Here is an 18759-nt window from a genome sequence, read left to right as displayed (position 1 = left end):
CATCTTTCTCAATGTAAACAACTAAGCTGTCATTCAACCATTGATCTCCTATTTTGTTGCGAAGTGGACTCTTAATGATATTCATAGCGGAAAATGTCATCTCCACTGAAGCAGTTGCAACTGGTAAAACCAAAGTCAACTGAACAACCAAATATACATATGCAAATGTTTGATGCAACTCTTTCTCCACCATTTTCTTAGCAAGCTCATTAATCCCCCGCAATTGAGAAAAATCATTATCAAAACGCACAAAATGGGAACTCATACTTTGTAGGCCTACAAGGTCCCATTTGCAAATATGCTTTTCGGACCTCATCTTGAATAATAGAAGGATAGTCTTTCATTCGAATTCTTTTTCCCGGGTCTCTCTCAAGATTATTAAAATCAATGTCACACTCATTTTGTCTTGAGCTTGAACTATCCGAACAAGTAGATGGTGCTATTGGCTTTGGCTTGAAAAATCTTTCCATATTTCTTATTTCTAAACTACACATTTAACCAAAAACACAAAACATATACCAATCAACCAATAAACAAAAATTCCATCTAAATTTCAATAATAAAATGAGTATACAAACATAAAACATATGAACAATCATATCAATAATAGACTAAAAATCTCCACCAATATCTAATATAATTTAATTGAGATTAGATTAGAATACCAAAAAGTTTACTTGAATTTTGAACCAAATAGTGGTGGCTTGGAGAATTGAAACAAGTGGAGGTATGATATTAGAGTAATGTAATTATAATATGGGATTGGGTGGGATTGGAAATTTTGGGTTTTGGAATTGGGTGAATATAAGAAAGATGGGGGGATTAGGGGGGCGCAAAACATAGGGAAATGACTCTTGGGAAAGATGGCCCGTGTGGGGCTAGGCCTTAAAAAAGAGAGTATGAAATCATGGACAAATGGCACCGTTTATCTCAGGCTTAAAAAAATATAAAATATAAAAAATAAACAAATTAAACAAATTGGCCAAAACACTGCGTTTTGGACCAATTTTTTAAAAGGCCTGTTTGTTTTCTTTCTTCTCCCCCGCAGCCTCGCTATCTTCGTCTTCGTTGCAAGCTGCAGCCTGCAGTACAGACCTCGTGTTCAAGTACGAGGGGTCCTCCGGAAAATTTCTAGTAGCATTTTAGAATCGCCGAGGGGTCCTGGGACCTCCCAGGTTCCTCTGTAGATCCGTCTCTGCTTATAACACATTTTCATCATTTTCGTTAAAACTCAAAATTTTCAAACTTTTTTCATTAGTTTTTCTTTAAATTTATGAGACCTTCATTTTCATCTCATGTTACCAAAACACAAGACGATAAACTCGATGTCCTGACCAATAAACCCCTTCCTTCTAACCCTATTTTCCTTTCTAGCGCATATCTTCACCACCGCACAACAAACTACTCTCTCTCTCTCTCTCTTTCTCTCTCGCTCTCTCATCTGATCGATCTGTCTTGAATCGTGGTGTCCTAATCTTAGCTAGACAAACCGATAAATTTACACAGGCCTCTAGCTACAAGCTAAGATGCATAAATATCACAATTAGTTCGAGCTCAGGATTAAAGGTGGATCGGAGGCATGGAAAACGCTCGCTTCCTTCAGAAGCATCAGAGGAGAAAGAGAGGGAGGGTCGTCCCCACCACCATGATCTCCCTTCTGACTACGAATCTTCCTGGACGGAAGCTGGCATGTCAGCCATGGTTTCTGCTCTCACTCAAGATTGGAACCACCGAAGATCATGCTACCGTGAAACCAAACCCTACGTTCATCTCAGATTCATCACTCCTAGTCAAACAAGAACCCGACCGCTCTCAACCGGTTCAAGATCAAGGTATTGATTTCTATTTTTCCTTCTTTTTTATATTTTTATTTTTGGTCCCCCGACCTAATTTATTATTATTATTTTTTGGGATTGTTTAAAGTTTTTTTTTTATACTATAAATTCTATGCTAAAATCATTTAAATTACGGATAGTGAGATTTGAACTTGAATGCTAAACATAAAAAATACTGCTCTAATCAATTTAATAAAGTCACGATTTATAGGATCGTTATGGTTGATGATATTGACATGTGCTGCGCTAGGGTATTGAGGTTTTCTGTGTATGCATCTGCTTTCACAATATTGTTGTGATTTTGATCTATTTTCACAGCACTTGCATTCTCATAAGTTGTCATCATCTATACTTTCCCTTTTTTCCTTTTTTTTTGTTGGCATTCTCTCTCTCTCTCTCTCCCCATTCATTTTTTGTGGTTGAAATTTTACAATGCCTAAACCTAGTAACCTGTTCCTATTTAATACGGACCTTCATTTTGTATTAAAGATTTGAATAATTGATGACACACGTCCTATTTAGGCAAGTCACCACTTAAGCCATATTATATTGTATTAACGGATGGATTATTACCAGAACTACTAAGTCAGCGACAGCTCCCAACGCGAGGCCGGTTTCAAAGGTCAGAACGCTTACCAACTTTACTCTACATATACAGATCTGATGTTGTGATAAATATTGAGAATTGTTATTAATATTTTAAAAATTTTATTCTAAATTTCTTACAAGTGTATTTTTTTTTCTAAATATAGAAAGTTTGAAGTGTCAACTAAGATTTTTAGAATGCTAATAACAATTCCCTAAATATTATATAAAAACTTTCGACCTAAATCCACTTGTTTGACTATGTGTATATTTATTTTTTATATATTTTATTGGAAAGGCTCTCACGTTTAAGCTTTGTTGGCGTCCTTTGATAACATGGCAGAGGCATACTCGTACATGTGCCTGCGGCCCCATGTCTCCATCTACAAAAGTCTTACATGGAATCGAACTACTTGTAAGAAGGTGAAGAATGGAATGTAAGTACCCACCACAACCTGACCAAGCAAAGCAACATCCATACAATAAAATAATGAGTTGCATCACATTAATTAGTCGCACACGCATACCTGAATAAGTTTGATAAAATTTGATAATTAATTCATATATATATAAAATAATTATAATTTGTTCAACGATCAGATATCACTTACGCTCTCACAACTAAGTTTAACAAAACTTAAATGAGGTCGTTATCAAGAGGACACAGTAATACAGTTTAAGACGAGGGTCGTAGAAGCCTCGACAAGAATTTGATACCGACCCCAAAGTCTATAGGAACATTTTGGCATGCATGCTTATTGTTCTATTTATTTTATTAGGGGAAGTTTCTCTTTATTATTTCAATCTGTAAGTTATATGGGGGCACTTGTTTGGACTTTGGAGGGAGAATATACATCTGTATTAGGTTAGGGAGAAGCTGAGCACGAGCGTGAAGAGGTGAAAAGGATCTGATAATACAGTGAGAGAAAAAGTAATTATTGAGGTGAGCAGAATCTTTAAGAGAAAGAATCTTTATTTTTTTCAAAATGAGGATTAGTGTTGGGACTTATACCAAATCGAACTTTAACGATCCAAATTATTTATTTTTCAAGTTGCACTTCATAGATCATTTTTGCAAAATATTAGCCAAATCAAAAATATTTGAGGCATCTAATTGAGTTTAAAAAATTTGACAAACACTATGTTCTAAGAAATATTGAAATTTCAACATGACAATTAATTAGGTAAATGGTTTTGGATTGAATTGAATTTTTACAAAAATGATTTATGAATCAAGACTTATAAACTATATAGCTCGGATCGTTGAAGCTTGATGTGTTGTGGATTTCACAACTAATCTCCAATTTTTTTTTATAAATAATGTGGACCCCTTCTGAAGGGGCTTGGTCAGGTCAGAGGCAAAACCCGACTATGCCTCGGCTACTGCTAGCAAGAGCTGGTGGTAGTACTGTAATCTGTAGTCCCTTTCATATTTATGGAAGGATTGCTTGAGGAGGAGGAGGAGGATCTTGGAATCAGCTGGAAAATGATTGTGATGTGGACGGTTGAATTATTGAATTTGCATGCATGCATGTATACGAAATAATATTGCTTCGTCACGACACTTACAAAATGCTATTATATAGTACATATTTTTATTTCTCGAAGAAGTTGAAGATAAAGCTGCTGCAGGAGGGACGAAGGGATATCTTATGTAAGCATGAAAGAGATGAGAATACATGTGGATTGATTGTCCGTAGTTGAATCTACATGTGCATGTAATCTTTCCCACATGCGGTCGATCGAGCTTCATAAAATTTAAAATAAAAAGAGACAACAAAGAAAAGTGGGTATATATGTCTCCATACATAGATATAGTGTGTATACATGAACAAGTGGGTATGCTTGTACGGTTGTCGCATCTGCCTATGAAGGTGCACGGTGCACTTTCCCATCTAAATAAATTGTAATCACAAATCAAATCTTGTTATCAGTTATATATAATTATATACGTACACAAATATATATAACATCAACTATTAGTTTGATATGATGGAGTCAAAACATTTACCTGAAAGTTCTGTCATGTGATAAAAATTGATTGTTCTTGACTCTTGACCGATATCTAGAAACCAAATCACACTACAGTATTTTCAAACGTAGGAGAACTATATATATTTAAATAATTTTATAAGTATGTACGTCATGCATGATCACATCAAAGGTCCAATGTACAATTAAGTGGTCCAATGTACAATTAGGTAGTCCAATTTACAAATTAAGTAGACACTACCTATGTGAGAGCATATATAGGGCTGGGAAGATCTTTCATGTCCGAAGATCTATTTCGTCATCTTATCACCCTCACTATACGACTAACATACAATCAGAGATATAAAAGATTCCCGATGCAAAATATTGAGGCCTAAGACGATAATGTTCTGGCTTTTTTTCTAAGAGAAAACCATAGCTTTATTGATGAAGAACTGAAAGTGAGTACAAATCTTGGTAGAGTATATCCCTTATAACATCAGAGGTTTCTCAAACCAAACTATAGAATCATCACTATATAAGCTTGATTTGGCAAGGCGATGAGCCACTACATTACAATTTCGCAGAAAATACGAAATATTACACTTGTAACCCGGAAACCAGCTTCTTTATTTCAGAAGCAACAAAATATTTTCCGTATATATAGCTAGCTATAGGGAGATCATCAAGTATTCCTGCATATGTATACATTCAATGAGAAGAAATAAACGTTAAAGACTCAACCATATATGACACACGTCCTTGTTGAAATACGTTGAAAATCTCCACTAGATCTAAATATTCAAACCAAATTGAGATCATTATATGGAGGCAACTAGCATTCCATATAAAGAAAATGACAAAATTGAGATGGGAATCGTACGATCTACTCCACCTCCTCAGCTTCATATACTTTGAATTTTAATTAAATACACCAAAATGATTCCGTAGGTTGATCAAATTGTCCAGCCATCTCAGTTTGGTATCACTTGTAATTGATTGCTGACCTTTATTCTGAAACGGGAGACAATCGACTTTGCTTTGAGAGGGTAATTTTTTTTTTTCTGGAGAACATCAATATTTTTACATTAAGAGGAGGGGGATTTATGCTAAGCCACACAATGGATAACTTAATTTGGTATTGAATTCACCATTCACGAGATTCAAACCTAAAACCTTTTACTTCAAAGTGAAAAAGAATATCATCAAACTATAGTAATAAGTGGCTTTGAGAGGGTAATTAACTGCGAATCTAGTGGTACTACTCCTCTCTCTCTTCCCCTCCCCCCCCCCAAAAAAAAAAAAAACATTTTATTGATCACCTAGATTCTTTTCCGTAGCTCCGTTAGCGGCCACGATTACATATTATATATAATTAAAGTTTAAGACTCATAGTGATTTTCATAACTAACATGTTAATGATACTTCTATATTGTCACATCCCGGCCCGGGCGGGACCACTTCCCGGGCTCGCTCCACCACCGTAGCACGATATTGTCCGCTTTGGGCCCCGACCACGCCCTCACGGTTTGGTTTTTGGGAACTCACACGAGAACTTTCCGATGGGTCACCCATCATGAGATTGCTCTAGCCCCCTTCTCGCTTAACTTCGGAGTTCCTACGGAACCCGAAGCCAGTGAGCTCCCAAAAGGCCTCGTGCTAGGTAGGGATTGGAATATACATATAAGGATCACTCCCCTGGGCGATATGGGATGTCACAATCCACCCCCCTTAGGGGCCCGACGTCCTCGTCGGCACACACGCGACCAGGGTTAGGCTCTGATACCAAATTGTCACATCCCGGCCCGGGCAGGACCACTTCCCGGGCTCGCTCCACCACCGTAGCACGATGTTGTCCGCTTTGGGCCCCGACCACGCCCTCACGGTTTTGTTTCTGGGAACTCACACGAGAACTTCCCAGTGGGTCACTCATCCTGGGAATGCTCTCGCGCGCTTCTCGCTTAACTTCGGAGTTCCTACGTAACCCGAAGCCAGTGAGCTCCCAAAAGGTCTCGTGCTAGGTAGGGATTGGAATATACATATAAGGATCACTCCCCTGGACGATGTGGGATGTCACATATATACCTCTTCAAACCATAAATATAATTAATTGGAAGAAAGCAAAAACTTCACACATGTTCACATCCTCCTCTTTCAATAGCTTAAAGGTTTTTATGTTTAGGACAATGAACAATGGAGTGCGCTACCATACAAGAATAGCTCAAAGATTACTTGGTTTTATGTTAAAGATAAAATAACAAAATATTAAAGGAGAGAGATGAGCAATATGAAAAGAAAATCACAAAATTGAAATCTATTTAGAGTTGTTATTAGTTTCTAATTTAAAGTTATTTCATACTTAAAAAATAAATAAATAATATAAATTTTGTGAGAAGAATACAGCTAGTTGTCGCTATAAACGAGAGATAGCATCAAAGTTATATACACTCAAAAGTAACAAATTAAAAGAGATTTTTTTTCTTTCTCTTTTTAAATTGAATAATACCTTCATTTTCATCTCATATAACCAAACATCCAAGACGAAAAACTCGAATTCTTGACCAATAAAGCCCTTCCTTTCTAACCCTATTTTCCTTTCTAGTGCATATATTTACTACCGCACAACAGTCTACTCTCTCTCTCTCTCTCTCTCTCTCTCTCATCTGATCGATCTATTTCTTGAATCTTGATGTCCAAATCTTAGACAAGCCAAGAAATTTACACAGGCCTCTAGCTGCAAGCTAAGATACACAAATATCAGAAGTAGTTCGAGCCCAGGATTAAAGGTGGATCGAAGGCATGGAAAACGCCCGCTTCCTTCAGAAGCATCAGAGGAGAAAGAAAGGGAGGATCATCCCCACCTCCATGATTTCCCTTCTAACTACGAATCATCCTGGACGGAAGCTGACATGTCAGCCATGGTTTCTGCTCTCACTCAAGTTATTGGAACCACCGATGATCATGCTGCCGTGCAACCAAACCCTACATCCATCTCAGACTCATCACTCCTAGTCAAACAAGAACCTGACCGCTCTCAACCGGTTCAAGATCAAGGTATATATGATTTCTATATTTTTCCTTCCTTCCTTTTTCATTTTTTTTTTTTTGGTCCCTCGACCTACTTTTTTTTTTTATTGTTTTAAGTTTTTTTATATATACCATAAATATTCTACACTAAATTCATCTAAACTAAAAGAAATGAGATTTGAACTTGAGTGTATAACAGAAAATGCACTGCTCTAACCAACCCAGCTAAACCCAAATCTATAAAATCGTTGTAATTGATGATATTGACATGTGCTGCGCTAGCGGTACTGGGGTTATCTATAAAATCGTTGCAATTGATGATATTGACATGTGTTGCACTAGCGGTACTGGGGTTATCTATATGTATGCATATGCTTTCACAATATTGTTGTGAATTTGATCTGTTTTCACATCACTTGCATTCTCAAAAGTTCCCATCATCTATACATGTCCATCTTTAAATCCCCATTATTTGGACAAGATACTAATCAAACTAATTGAGTAGCTTGTTAGGTTATCTAATTGCTCTTTGTTCTCCTAACCCTATTTTTGTTATCATCCGCTACGAATATCCCAGCATTGTGTTTCTTGCCTAAATCAAATTTGACCAAAGACTTTTTAATATGATCATAGACAACTTTAATAATTTTGTATCCTACCTACTTTCCGTGAAGAACCCTCTTTCTATCTCTCCAATTGCCAACAAACTAAAAGTAATTCTTGTTTCCATCTGGGACATTCTTTTCATGTTTTTCTCAATTTTCACAAACAGACTCTTACTGATTGAAAGTTTAAACTAAATACAAATTAGAGATGTTTGGTCTTATCTTATTTTTTTTTATGTTCTAGCTAATTCTAGTCTATCTTGCCTCAACGTTATCCGATCCTTGGTAATAACGTCTTAAACTTTATAGCTATTCAATTTCTTATGTTGGGTTGGTGCAATTTCCGCCTAAGTATAAGTTTTCTGGAAGATTTGCTAACTTCAAAAGTGTTTACTGAAAAGGATGGGAATGCTTTGAATTCCAGTCTCTATCTTTGTTCTGCTTTCATATGTAAGACCTTTTTAAGAAGGAACTAAAGCTCTCTCGAATATATACACGTAATACTTTAGCACAATAGGGCACACTTGCCGCTAATTACACTCCTCTTCTAGTTAGATTCCTTCCACATTGATAGTGCATGGCAACTTAAAGACGTCATTGCATCAACTAGCTAGGATATAGTAGCATGGACTATGTAGCATAAATATATATGTATACTTATCTCTCTGTGTGTGTATGAGTTTGTGTATGTAGAGTTAGTCTTTTATATGAAGATTACTATTATTTTAAAGATTTTTTTCGTAATGTTTCTTTTGATGATATTGCGCTTAAATATGTTTATAACTACATCGTTTTGTACCAAACTATATCAATCCATATAAGTCTAATTTCTAATGTTTTTGTCTCATAATATACATTAAACTTTGTATATTGTTGTTTCATGACGTCCATGTTTGTGAATTAAGAGCCCGTAAGGAGGCGACACTATAGAGGAGTGAGACAAAGACCTTGGGGAAAATGGGCGGCTGAAATACGTGACCCAAAGAAAGCAGCCAGAGTTTGGCTTGGGACTTTCGAGACCGCCGAAGATGCCGCCATTGCATATGATAACGCAGCTCTCAAGTTCAAAGGCACAAAAGCCAAGCTCAACTTCCCCGAACGAGTTCAAGGCAAGACCGATTTCGGCATCCTAATGGGCAGTTCTGGTAGTACTACAAGTAGTAGTGGTGCTGCCTCGACTCAACGAACACAAAATCTCATGACACCAGCTGGCCATATTGTTAATCCTCAGCGGGCTACTGCTCCATTAATGATGTCGCAGCAGCCGGAAACTTTCCCTGATCTTTATCAGTACGCGCGGCTTCTTTCCGGCAATGATGCTGATTTCTACAATTATTCTTCCTATCCATTTAATCAAGATCCAAGATTTACTTCACAGTTTTTGCCATCATCGACGCATTTTTCATCTTCCACTGCATCACAAGATTCACAACCATCGCAACAAAGACAACAAGATCATGAGGAAGATGGGGGGAATAAGGACTGGAATTTGAGTAATCCAAGGGAGTAGCTAGTGGTAGTAGTACTATTGCATGCATTATTTAATCTTGATGAGGTTCGGTTTTAAGTATAGAGGAAGTTGAATATTTGGAGAGCATTTGTTTGTACTAGTTAGCATGTATTATCGTTTCAGGTTTTTTTTTTTTTTTTTCTTCTTCTTTATTGATATATATGTATTGCATAAGTTTTTTACGTATTGTTGCTGCCATGCATTGATTAAAAAAAAAAAAAAAACGTCTGAACAAGATTCACACCCTAATACATGCATTAGTGGTTAATTTTGAGATTTCCATGATCAGTGTACTAGTACTACCAATTCCCCGCATCACCCTCCAAAAGCATGCATAATTTATCGTCGAGACTCAAGTAGAATGTAGACGTGGATTGCCTTTTAGAGATTGAGGAATTCTTTTTCTCACACAGAAGAGTTTCATTCAAATTATGGGCCTCCGATATTATGCTTTTAATCATTTAAACGACGAACTGTTTCTATCCAACTTGGTTGAATATCGTATTCAAATATTGTTATCCAAGGCAAAAAGAGTAATGTTATTCATACAATATTTTTGTACCATATTTTCATATTATCTTAGGTTGCATTTGATGTAGACAGCCACATCATTTGAATTAATCAGATTTTTAAATTTAGTTCATCATTCAATAAACTAATAATTAAGAAAAATTAGTTAATTAAATAACAATTGTGGTATACGAGGAGTCTTTCTCTTTCATTTCCTTGGGTTTTGCAAATTTTTCAAATGATGCGGTTGTCCACATCAGATACCACCTAAAGTGGTATTGAAATATGGTATACAAACATGATATGAATAACATTACTCAAGCAAAAATCACATCCGAATATTTGTCAACTTAATGATAAATCAATTACAATCTACTGACGTAATGAAGTGCCGTCGCTTCGAGAATTAAAGGTGGAATATTATTTCCAATCTCCTGATGGGATTGGTGGCAATCACCTTAACATAACACTCCAATCAGTAGATTTCCTAAGATATATTTTGGTTTCAACTTTCAAGCATGTTGGGAAATTATCTAGGCTTTTTAGCCAAAAACTTAATTAACAAAAACTTTTTGACGAAGAAAAATTAAAGGAAAATGGAAGGAGAAATAATCTAATAATCTATAGTTTATAGGTAGCTTTTGGAGCACTTTTTACTGCATGCTAACTTTATTAGATGCACGAACCAAAACTGGCTTCTCATCATGAGCCATCATCAGTTCTGAGCTGCTGGTAGCAAATACATCGACACGTTAACATTTGCAAAACCTTAAAGTGGAAGTGGAAGTGAAACCATCAAGGTTCAAAACCTTAATTAGTAACCCCCACCGGCACACAATGTTATGCAATCTGTAACACAAGTTTTGAAGAAGGATATAATTAAACATGCCGACAAGCTTTTGAGCATGCCTCCACTATCCTTTCTTTCTTTCTTTTATACTTAAGATGGAGCATATTTTTTGTCACCGCCACACTATTGCCTGATATTAAAATAAAATATTCACATTAATGTTATATTAACGAGTGAATAATTTGAGTTAAGTGACACGACATATTAGTCATAGTAAAAACATTCACATTTTAAACATGCATGTTAATATCAATATTGATCTGTTTGTCACTAAAATATAAACAATGTCATTCACTTATATTGTACTAGCTGGGTTTTAGTTTACTGTGTTCCACACGCATATGGTAGGATAATCTCTAGTGAGACGCAAAAAATCTAATGACATCTCAAAATTATTAACCAGAAAATCACTTATATTTTTATTAGCTTCATGTCTCAAACTTAAGATTTGAAATTTTTAATCATGACTTTTTTACGTGATATAAGGTACAAGGTAGGCCTTTATTCTCCCACTTGTTTTAAGCTTTTTGATAATGTTAACAATAAACTATTAAACCTAATTAGGCTAAGCATTTGCGTTTATTGTCGTTGCGACCAGTACAAACGACAAAATACAGATCCCGCAACGGCTGAAATCATGCGCATGCCAAAGCGGCTTCAGTGGGCCTTCAACCTAATTTCCCCACAAATGTCAGAAGCTCCAGTGGGCCAGCCCCAAAGCGTCCAAAGCCCACAAAATGTCTATCTGCCTAACAAAGGAACCCAGAAAACGACAAAAAGGAAAAGCAAACAAAGGAGCGTAGAAGCTCCCTTTGTTTTTTTTTTTTTCCAAACTCTTTACGCTTTTAAAAGAGGAATATGATTCTCTTCGATCTTAATACCAGTATTCCTCTCTTCTCTTACACCTTATTTTTATTTTTTTCTCACTCTTATTACCAATAAAACGTTCAAAACAATAGTGTTTTGTTTTTTTTTTTTTTTTTTTATGTAACACGTTCAAAACAATAATGCGATATCATTTAAATTAATAAAACAAGAAAAGAAATTTATTAAGATAAAAGAAAATCTTACGCTTTTCACGAATATTGGTGACGTGTGCTGAGTTGTCCTGGAATAGCATGGGATTTGGGTAGAATCAGGGAAAGAAAGATGGGAGGAGGGTGGGTCCCATGTATGATTTGGACAAGTGACACGCACCAAGGTTGTAGATTTCTACGCTTTCGGCTTGTTCCCTCTCTAATGTCAAATTTGGCGGCGACTGTCATGTTTGTCTCTTTCTTTGCCTTATACCATGCGTCCAATCCAAGGTGAAACCAGCAAACAGTGAATCCCTGCGAGCCGCATTCACATTTCTTTCTTCTTTCCGTTTTTTGAGTACAACTCAAGACTTCTATTATCATACGCAATATTCTTCCCAATCCCTCCCATGTACAAGTGATGACATCTCTATTCATATCACGTTAATCAAAAGAGCTACGTTAATAACTTCGTTAAAATCGTACTAAAAAGATATTGTTGTAAATTTCATGCATGGCGATGATTTTATGTTGAGAAAGTTTTTATTGTCGACAAATCATCATAAGCACGAAGACTCCTTCACCTGCATGATGACTTATTTGTAGTACTAATAATAGCTCTATAAACTATAGCGGTTGGAGAAATTATGTTTTAATATCATTTTAACACCCACGAGTTTTTGCCACGTCTTGCTACCACATCTTTCTTTGTGTGAAAAGCTTGTTTATTGATAAGTTCATTTCACCAAATACACAACTACAAAAACACCATCATTATGTACATTAGTTGTGCGATTTAACATTTTCTTTTTAAGTAATGCACCGTGCATATGATGGTTTAAGCATTGGACTAGTATGTCAAACCAAGTCTATCGAGATCATAATCTCTTATGGAAAAGTTAAGACTATCATAATCTCTTATGGAAAAGTTAAAGACTATGTACTGTTTTATTTTTTAAGTAAAATTTTGAATTCTTCTTTCAACATGCATTTGAGTTTCGAATTTGTTCCTAAAATAAAATTTCGTTAATTTACTTTTTGAATTTAACAAAATGTGTATTATTGATCTTAGTTGTTAACTTATGTCCTCAATAAAAAAAATTAAGAAAAAAAAAACTAAAAATAAATTAAGTTAAAAAAACACGTGTCACTCAAGTAGATATGGCACAAAGAGACCACCTAAGGTTTTGAGCGCATAAGGAGACGAATTCTAAACTCGAGTGCAAGATCAAGTATGAATTCTAAAATTTTTCTCTTTTATTTTTATGAGAAGGTTCAAATTGACTCTGTGGAGTAAAATGAATGAGAATACACAAGAACTAGCTTGACCCATTCCAAGTCTCAAAGACTCGTCGGCTTGTAACCGATTTGGCCCGTTAATCCGTTATAAACTGTTGTATGAATTGGCCCATGTCTGCCTCTTGTTAAGCATTATTTGGGCCAGACGATGCCCAAAAATAGTGTGGGCCTGTTAAAGTCCCAAAGTTAAAAGAGAATTGAAAAAAACAAAGAAATGTTGACAGTGGGATTTGAACCCACGCCCTTTCGGACCAGAACCTTAATCTGGCGCCTTAGACCAACTCGGCCATATCAACTTGTTGTTAGCCTGTTCGTAATTTCTATAATTATACTTTTCTTCAGTAAATCCTTCACCTGCACCGCCTGCATCTCTGGTATCCGCACATCTAAAGATTATGAACAGAGCAAATGGGATTTTTATGCATAATAAATTAACTGAAATTAGCAAAAGCCGTAGGTTGCCTTAATTACCCAAAAATGGCTTCCAAAATACTTTGCGTGTGTGCAAGTGCAACCATCGTCCCTCCTCCTACACCTCCTGCTGCAAAACGTTAGCAGTTCAAATAATATTTCACAGATTTTTCTTTCTTCTTCTGCAGATAAAGCTTCCGTTCGGCTTCAATCCTTCGAGTGCAGAGCTCTCGGAGAAGGCTCTCAGTCGCAAAACTCCTTGGCTGAAACCGTCTATCAGGGAGTTTACGGTCCTTGGTACGTCGACTCCACCGACGTTCGAGAGTTACACAACCACTTTCTAATTTCTAGTTATAAGTGCTTTTGTTCACATTTGTACTTTTTATGCTATAAGTGTCACTACAAGTAGTCGTGTAACCATTCAATATAAGTTGTATTTGATTCGATCAAGTTTCTGAGACTGGAAATTCACATTCTTCAACATATATCGGTGTGGCAGGTTATTTTGTACAGGTCAGGACTAGTGACTGCAGCTACATCAGTTGTAGTTGCAGCTTCTGCTGCATTTTTGCCTGACTGCTTCTTCTTAACTGGTATTTTGAAACACAATCTCGATTTCGTGTATGCAATCGGAGCTGGGGCTGCCATTGTTTCTGATTCACATATATGTGACTGAACTGAAATTAAGCGCACTCTGCAAGCATTTTGGGGGCTTGGTGTTGCCGGGTCTTTGGCAACATATGCATGCTTGGCTAGCCCAGCTGGAGAGGGTTTGGTGCAGTATGTTGTGGATAACCCAATTGCTATCTGGTTTGTTGGCCCTTTCTTTGCTTCTCTCACAGGACTAGTCTTCAAGGAAGGTATGAGAGAACTTGATGTTCTACCGAAATTCTTTGTGCAGGATGCTCGTTTTTTGTTAAACTAGGGATTTTGTATCAATAATGTTGACAACGTGTAACATTTTATTAACGACTTGTTGGCACTGTAGTCCCTCCTTTAATAAATAACAAACGTCGTGCCTAGAGAAGATGTGATATGCTATGTGTTGCCTTCTTGGTCACTTGTATTCGAGTCTTAGCAAAGTAATACTAAAACTAAGTACTTGTCTCAGGTCTCTGCTATGGAAAGTTAGAAGCTGGAATTCTCACGTTCATCATACCTACTGTTCTTCTCGGGCACTTGATATGTCTTATTCAAACTGATCCCCCTTCATTCATCAAATTGATCCCTTGCATCGTCTCTGCCCCCTGTACTTTGCAAACCGTTCCAATCTGAAGTTGACGGATTTTGTGCAAGAAATCATCATAAGTTGGATGTTTGCTAATTAGAACAATGTGCCAACTGCAAAGATCAAGTTCAATGTAATTGAAAATATTGGAATGAAAGCGGAGCTTTGTGAAAACTATAGGACTATATCCGTGTGCTAGCCTTTTCTCAAAACTTCCGTTAGTGAACTATTCGTAGGTTTTGTAACCTGTGCTGTCTAGGCACTAATGGAGTTCATGTTAAACACAGAGTGGACTGGTGGACTGATGGACGATGGAGCAAAACTTTCCTTGCTCAGTTCTTGGATAGCCTTGTTTGTGATTTTTGCTGGAAGGAAGTTCACTCAACCGATCAAGGTAATCTTCTGTTATTGTTATAGATTTATGCTCATAGTAATTTGATAACGAATTGTGTTTAGCTTTCAAGGATGACATTGGCGACAAGTCCGTCTTTACATTCAATTCTCTGCCTGAAGATGAGAAGAAGGCCTTGATTCAGAAGCTTGAGCAGCAGAAGTTCAATCAGGATCTCGATTAGTTCCTCATTTTCTGCCGCAGCAGCCTTCTCCTTGAGTTTGTCTAGGATATGTTTCGGTTCTAGGTTAACATGTCAATATCATGGCCAATTAAAATTGAGCAGAGTTGTTAATAGATTACATGAAGCAGTTAAGTAAGGATTATATGCAGCCACTTTGATGCGGACTAACCGAAACATGCATGCAGCGCACAATACACACAAGCAAAATGCAACATTTTTCCACTCGGTAAACCCCATTGAGTCCTGCATTCACCCTTACAAACTTTTGTTTGGAGGCTCGATGCGTACTATTTCCGCTAAGGTCCCTTCCACCCTACAGAATCGAGTTACATAAAGGATTTGGTCATCGGTTTACTATAGTAATCTTGCTCTCTAAACCCGCACAAGATGGTATGGAAGAACCAAGACCCTGTGATTTATGTTAGGAGTACAACCTCACACAGCAACAATACATCACAACCACCACCAGATTAGATTATTTTACTTAGTTGTTAAGCTTGGAATGTTTGTGATTAGTTATATACATTATGCTGAGTTGACACATATGTTGGGATAGAATATTTATGTATAAATACAAATGTGTATTATTCAGTTGAGGTAATGAGAACCACAATTATATTTTACTCTCTCTCTACAATTCTCTCTCTTTCTCTCTCTTAACTGAATTTCCCTCTCTAAATTCTTAGCTTCAACATGGTATCATCACCATCGTTTAACTGACTCCGATCCGGCACTTCCCTTTTCTAGCAATTTTCTTGCATTTTCTGATCTTCCGAACAGATCGCTGCTTCTTTGATCTATTCTTTTCCTCTCTCGATTCAGCAAATCTTGATATGTCGGCGACAGCAAACTCCTCGAATTCTAACTCTCCACCTCTTGCAAACCCTAATTCCACAACGATTCTCCCTCACAGTGACATCTCCAACCCTCCGATCATATTGATTGGAATGATTTCCATTGCAAAAGTAGCTGGATGGTTTTGACGAAACTCAATTGTCAAAACTACATCACTTGGTGCAATCTCTTCATTCTTGTGCTGAAGTGCTTCAAGCTTCTTGGACTCGTCAATGGCGAGGATTTGTGTCCTCCTAAATTTGTTCGTGATTCCTCTGGAACTTGTGTTCTCAATGAATCTTTTGAGACCTGGTATGATCGCGATCAGATCTTGATGATCTGGATCTGGATCAACTTTACGCTCTTTGAAGATCTTCTTCCCTTGACGATTGGCATGGAAGACTCTTATTCTCTGTGGCAATCTCTTGAGCGACGTTTCTCAGCGCTTCACTGCACACATGTTCACAGTCTTCGATCAAACATTCAAATGATTTAGAAATGTGACTCTTCAATGACCGACTTCCTTAATTCGATTAAAGATATCTCTGATAAACTTGTTGCAGCTGGTGGACCACTGTCTCAGTCCGATCTTGTTGTATACATTTTATCTAAACTTCCTGATGAGTATAAGTCATTTGTTGACTCTATTGAGATTCAAAATGAATCTGTGACTGTTGATGAGCTTTATGGCCTTCTATTGAGGAATGAAATCTCATTCCAAAAACGCAAAACCAGAGCTTATTCCTCCTCGACTGCACCATTTCATGTCTATGCTGCTTAATCTTCTAATCCTGTTGGCAATTCCAACAGAGGCAACTCTCGTGATCGTTTTCATAGCCAAAATCGGTATACTCATAATCGAAATTTTGGGGGAAACAAACCTAACAACTGGAACAACAATAACTCAAGTGGCATTCTTGGTGCTGGTCATTCTCGCCAGAATTTTGGTTAATCATCTTCCTCTGGTCGCTCAGTTCCATGTCAGCTATGTCTCCAATATGGTCACTGGGCTCCTACGTGTAATCGTCTCTCTCAGTTTGCTTAATCTCAAGCTTATATTGTAATGTCTGCCATAACTTCTTCTACACCTCTCAGCTATTGGCTCACTGATAGCGGAACATCCCATCATGTCACACCTGATCCCTCCACACTCAACTCTGCCATTCCTTACTCTGGCAATGATTAACTCTTTGTTGGTGATGGCAGAGGTCTGTGCATTTCTCATACTAGTTATGCACTCATTCGAACCAAACATGCTACTTTTCATTTAAATGATGTCCTTTTAGTTCCTCAGGCTTCCCATAACTTGTTATCTGTTTACAAGTTTGTATATGACAATTGGTGTTCTCTGACATTTGATCGTTTTGGATTCTATGTCAATGACCTAAGAACTAGGAAAATGCTTTTCCAGGGCCCCAGTGAAGGAGGTTTGTACCCCTTCTATTGGAATGCTTCAAGTGGTGTCTCTGGAATTGCAATCTCACTAACTGCTCTGATGATTGCTAAGGCTGATATACATATTTGGCATCGTAAGCTTAAACAACCTTCTGGTGGGGTTTTACATTCTGTTGTGAATAAGAATCATTTCCTTGTAATTGGTTCTGTTAATAGTTTGTCAGTATGTATTGCCTGTCAACTTGGGAAGGCTTCTAGACTATCATTTTCCACTTTACCTTGTACTTCCACTAGGCCACTTCAATTGCTACACACAGATGTATAGGGTCCCTCCCTCACACCTTCATGTACTGGTTACAGATTATATATAATAATATTAATAGTGGATGATTTTACAAAATATAGTTGGCTCTACCCTTTACATTTTAAGTTTGATGTATTCTCCACTTTTAAGACCTTTATTTTAAAGATTCAAACTTTGCTTGAATTCAAAGTTCAAAGTATAAGGTCTGATTCAGGGGGTGAATTCTTAAATAAGTTATTTCAAAGCTTTTTTTATTGATCAAGGCATCATGCATTAGTTGAGTTATCCTCACACTTCTGAGCAAATGGGTGTGTAGAGAGAAAACATCGTTATGTTGTTGAAATGGGCAAAACATTGTTATCTCAAAATGATTTACCTACATAGTTTTGGGTTGAAGCATTTCAGACTATTATCTATCTCCTTAATCGGTTACCTTCTTAGCTTTCTATGGTCAGTCCTTGGGAAATCTTGTTCCATGTTCCTCCCCAAGTATCATACACTGAAGAGTTTTGGATGTGCTTGCTATCCATGGTTGCAACCATATTCAAGAAACAAGTTGGATTTCAAAAGTAAACAATGTGTGTTTCTAGGTTATAGCTTGAATCATAGTGGCTATAGCTGTTGGGATCCTATCTCTAATAGGCTATACATCTCAAGACATGTGGTGTTTGATGAATCCTTATTTCCTTACAAATATTTGTCTTTTCAGGTTTCAGCTCAAAGTATATGTGCGCCTCATCATCCCCCCACTCATATATCTCTTAATCTGCCTTTGCCAGTGTCACATCTTGAGAAACAAACTTC

General features: G+C 36.9%; 3 protein-coding genes and 1 non-coding gene across 10 annotated transcripts; 3 read left to right on the top strand and 1 right to left on the bottom strand.

Annotated features, from left to right (window-relative positions):
* Nucleotides 1-1029: 1029 nt before the first annotated feature.
* LOC125472811 lies at nt 1030-4342 on the top strand. Of its 7 annotated transcripts, none has more exons than XR_007254709.1 (4): nt 1032-1832; nt 2412-2457; nt 2764-2857; nt 4053-4342. XR_007254709.1 is itself a non-coding variant. In XM_048574677.1 (3 exons), exons 1-3 carry the CDS (start codon nt 1580-1582, stop codon nt 4108-4110), a joined length of 405 nt encoding a protein of 134 aa, XP_048430634.1. In that variant the 5' UTR covers nt 1035-1579; the 3' UTR covers nt 4111-4342. The 7 variants fall into 7 exon arrangements, 3 of the variants coding, with proteins under 3 accessions (XP_048430634.1, XP_048430633.1, XP_048430635.1); XR_007254708.1 differs by having other exon boundaries at nt 4007-4342; XR_007254710.1 differs by having other exon boundaries at nt 1030-1832; nt 2358-2457; nt 2764-4342.
* A 2768-nt stretch (nt 4343-7110) lies between these two features.
* Nucleotides 7111-9715, top strand: LOC103950400 (ethylene-responsive transcription factor ERF113). Its single transcript, XM_009361600.3, has 2 exons — nt 7111-7445; nt 8929-9715. Exons 1-2 carry the CDS (start codon nt 7301-7303, stop codon nt 9531-9533), a joined length of 750 nt encoding a protein of 249 aa, XP_009359875.1. The 5' UTR covers nt 7111-7300; the 3' UTR covers nt 9534-9715.
* A 3641-nt stretch (nt 9716-13356) lies between these two features.
* Nucleotides 13357-14295, top strand: LOC103950437. Its single transcript, XM_048574705.1, has 4 exons — nt 13357-13393; nt 13551-13582; nt 13666-13944; nt 14119-14295. Exons 1-4 carry the CDS (start codon nt 13357-13359, stop codon nt 14293-14295), a joined length of 525 nt encoding a protein of 174 aa, XP_048430662.1.
* Nucleotides 13424-13504, bottom strand: TRNAL-AAG. Its single transcript has one exon. It is a non-coding gene; the product is annotated as a tRNA-Leu (tRNA).
* Nucleotides 14296-18759: the final 4464 nt, after the last annotated feature.

The sequence above is a fragment of a genome, unplaced genomic scaffold (assembly GCF_019419815.1).
Source record: "Pyrus x bretschneideri cultivar Hongxiangsu unplaced genomic scaffold, Pyrus_bretschneideri_v1 Contig74, whole genome shotgun sequence".
NCBI lineage: Eukaryota > Viridiplantae > Streptophyta > Magnoliopsida > Rosales > Rosaceae > Pyrus > Pyrus x bretschneideri.
The sequence above is the reverse complement of the archived record's forward strand: the minus strand, read 5'-3'. Positions and strand labels throughout refer to the sequence as shown.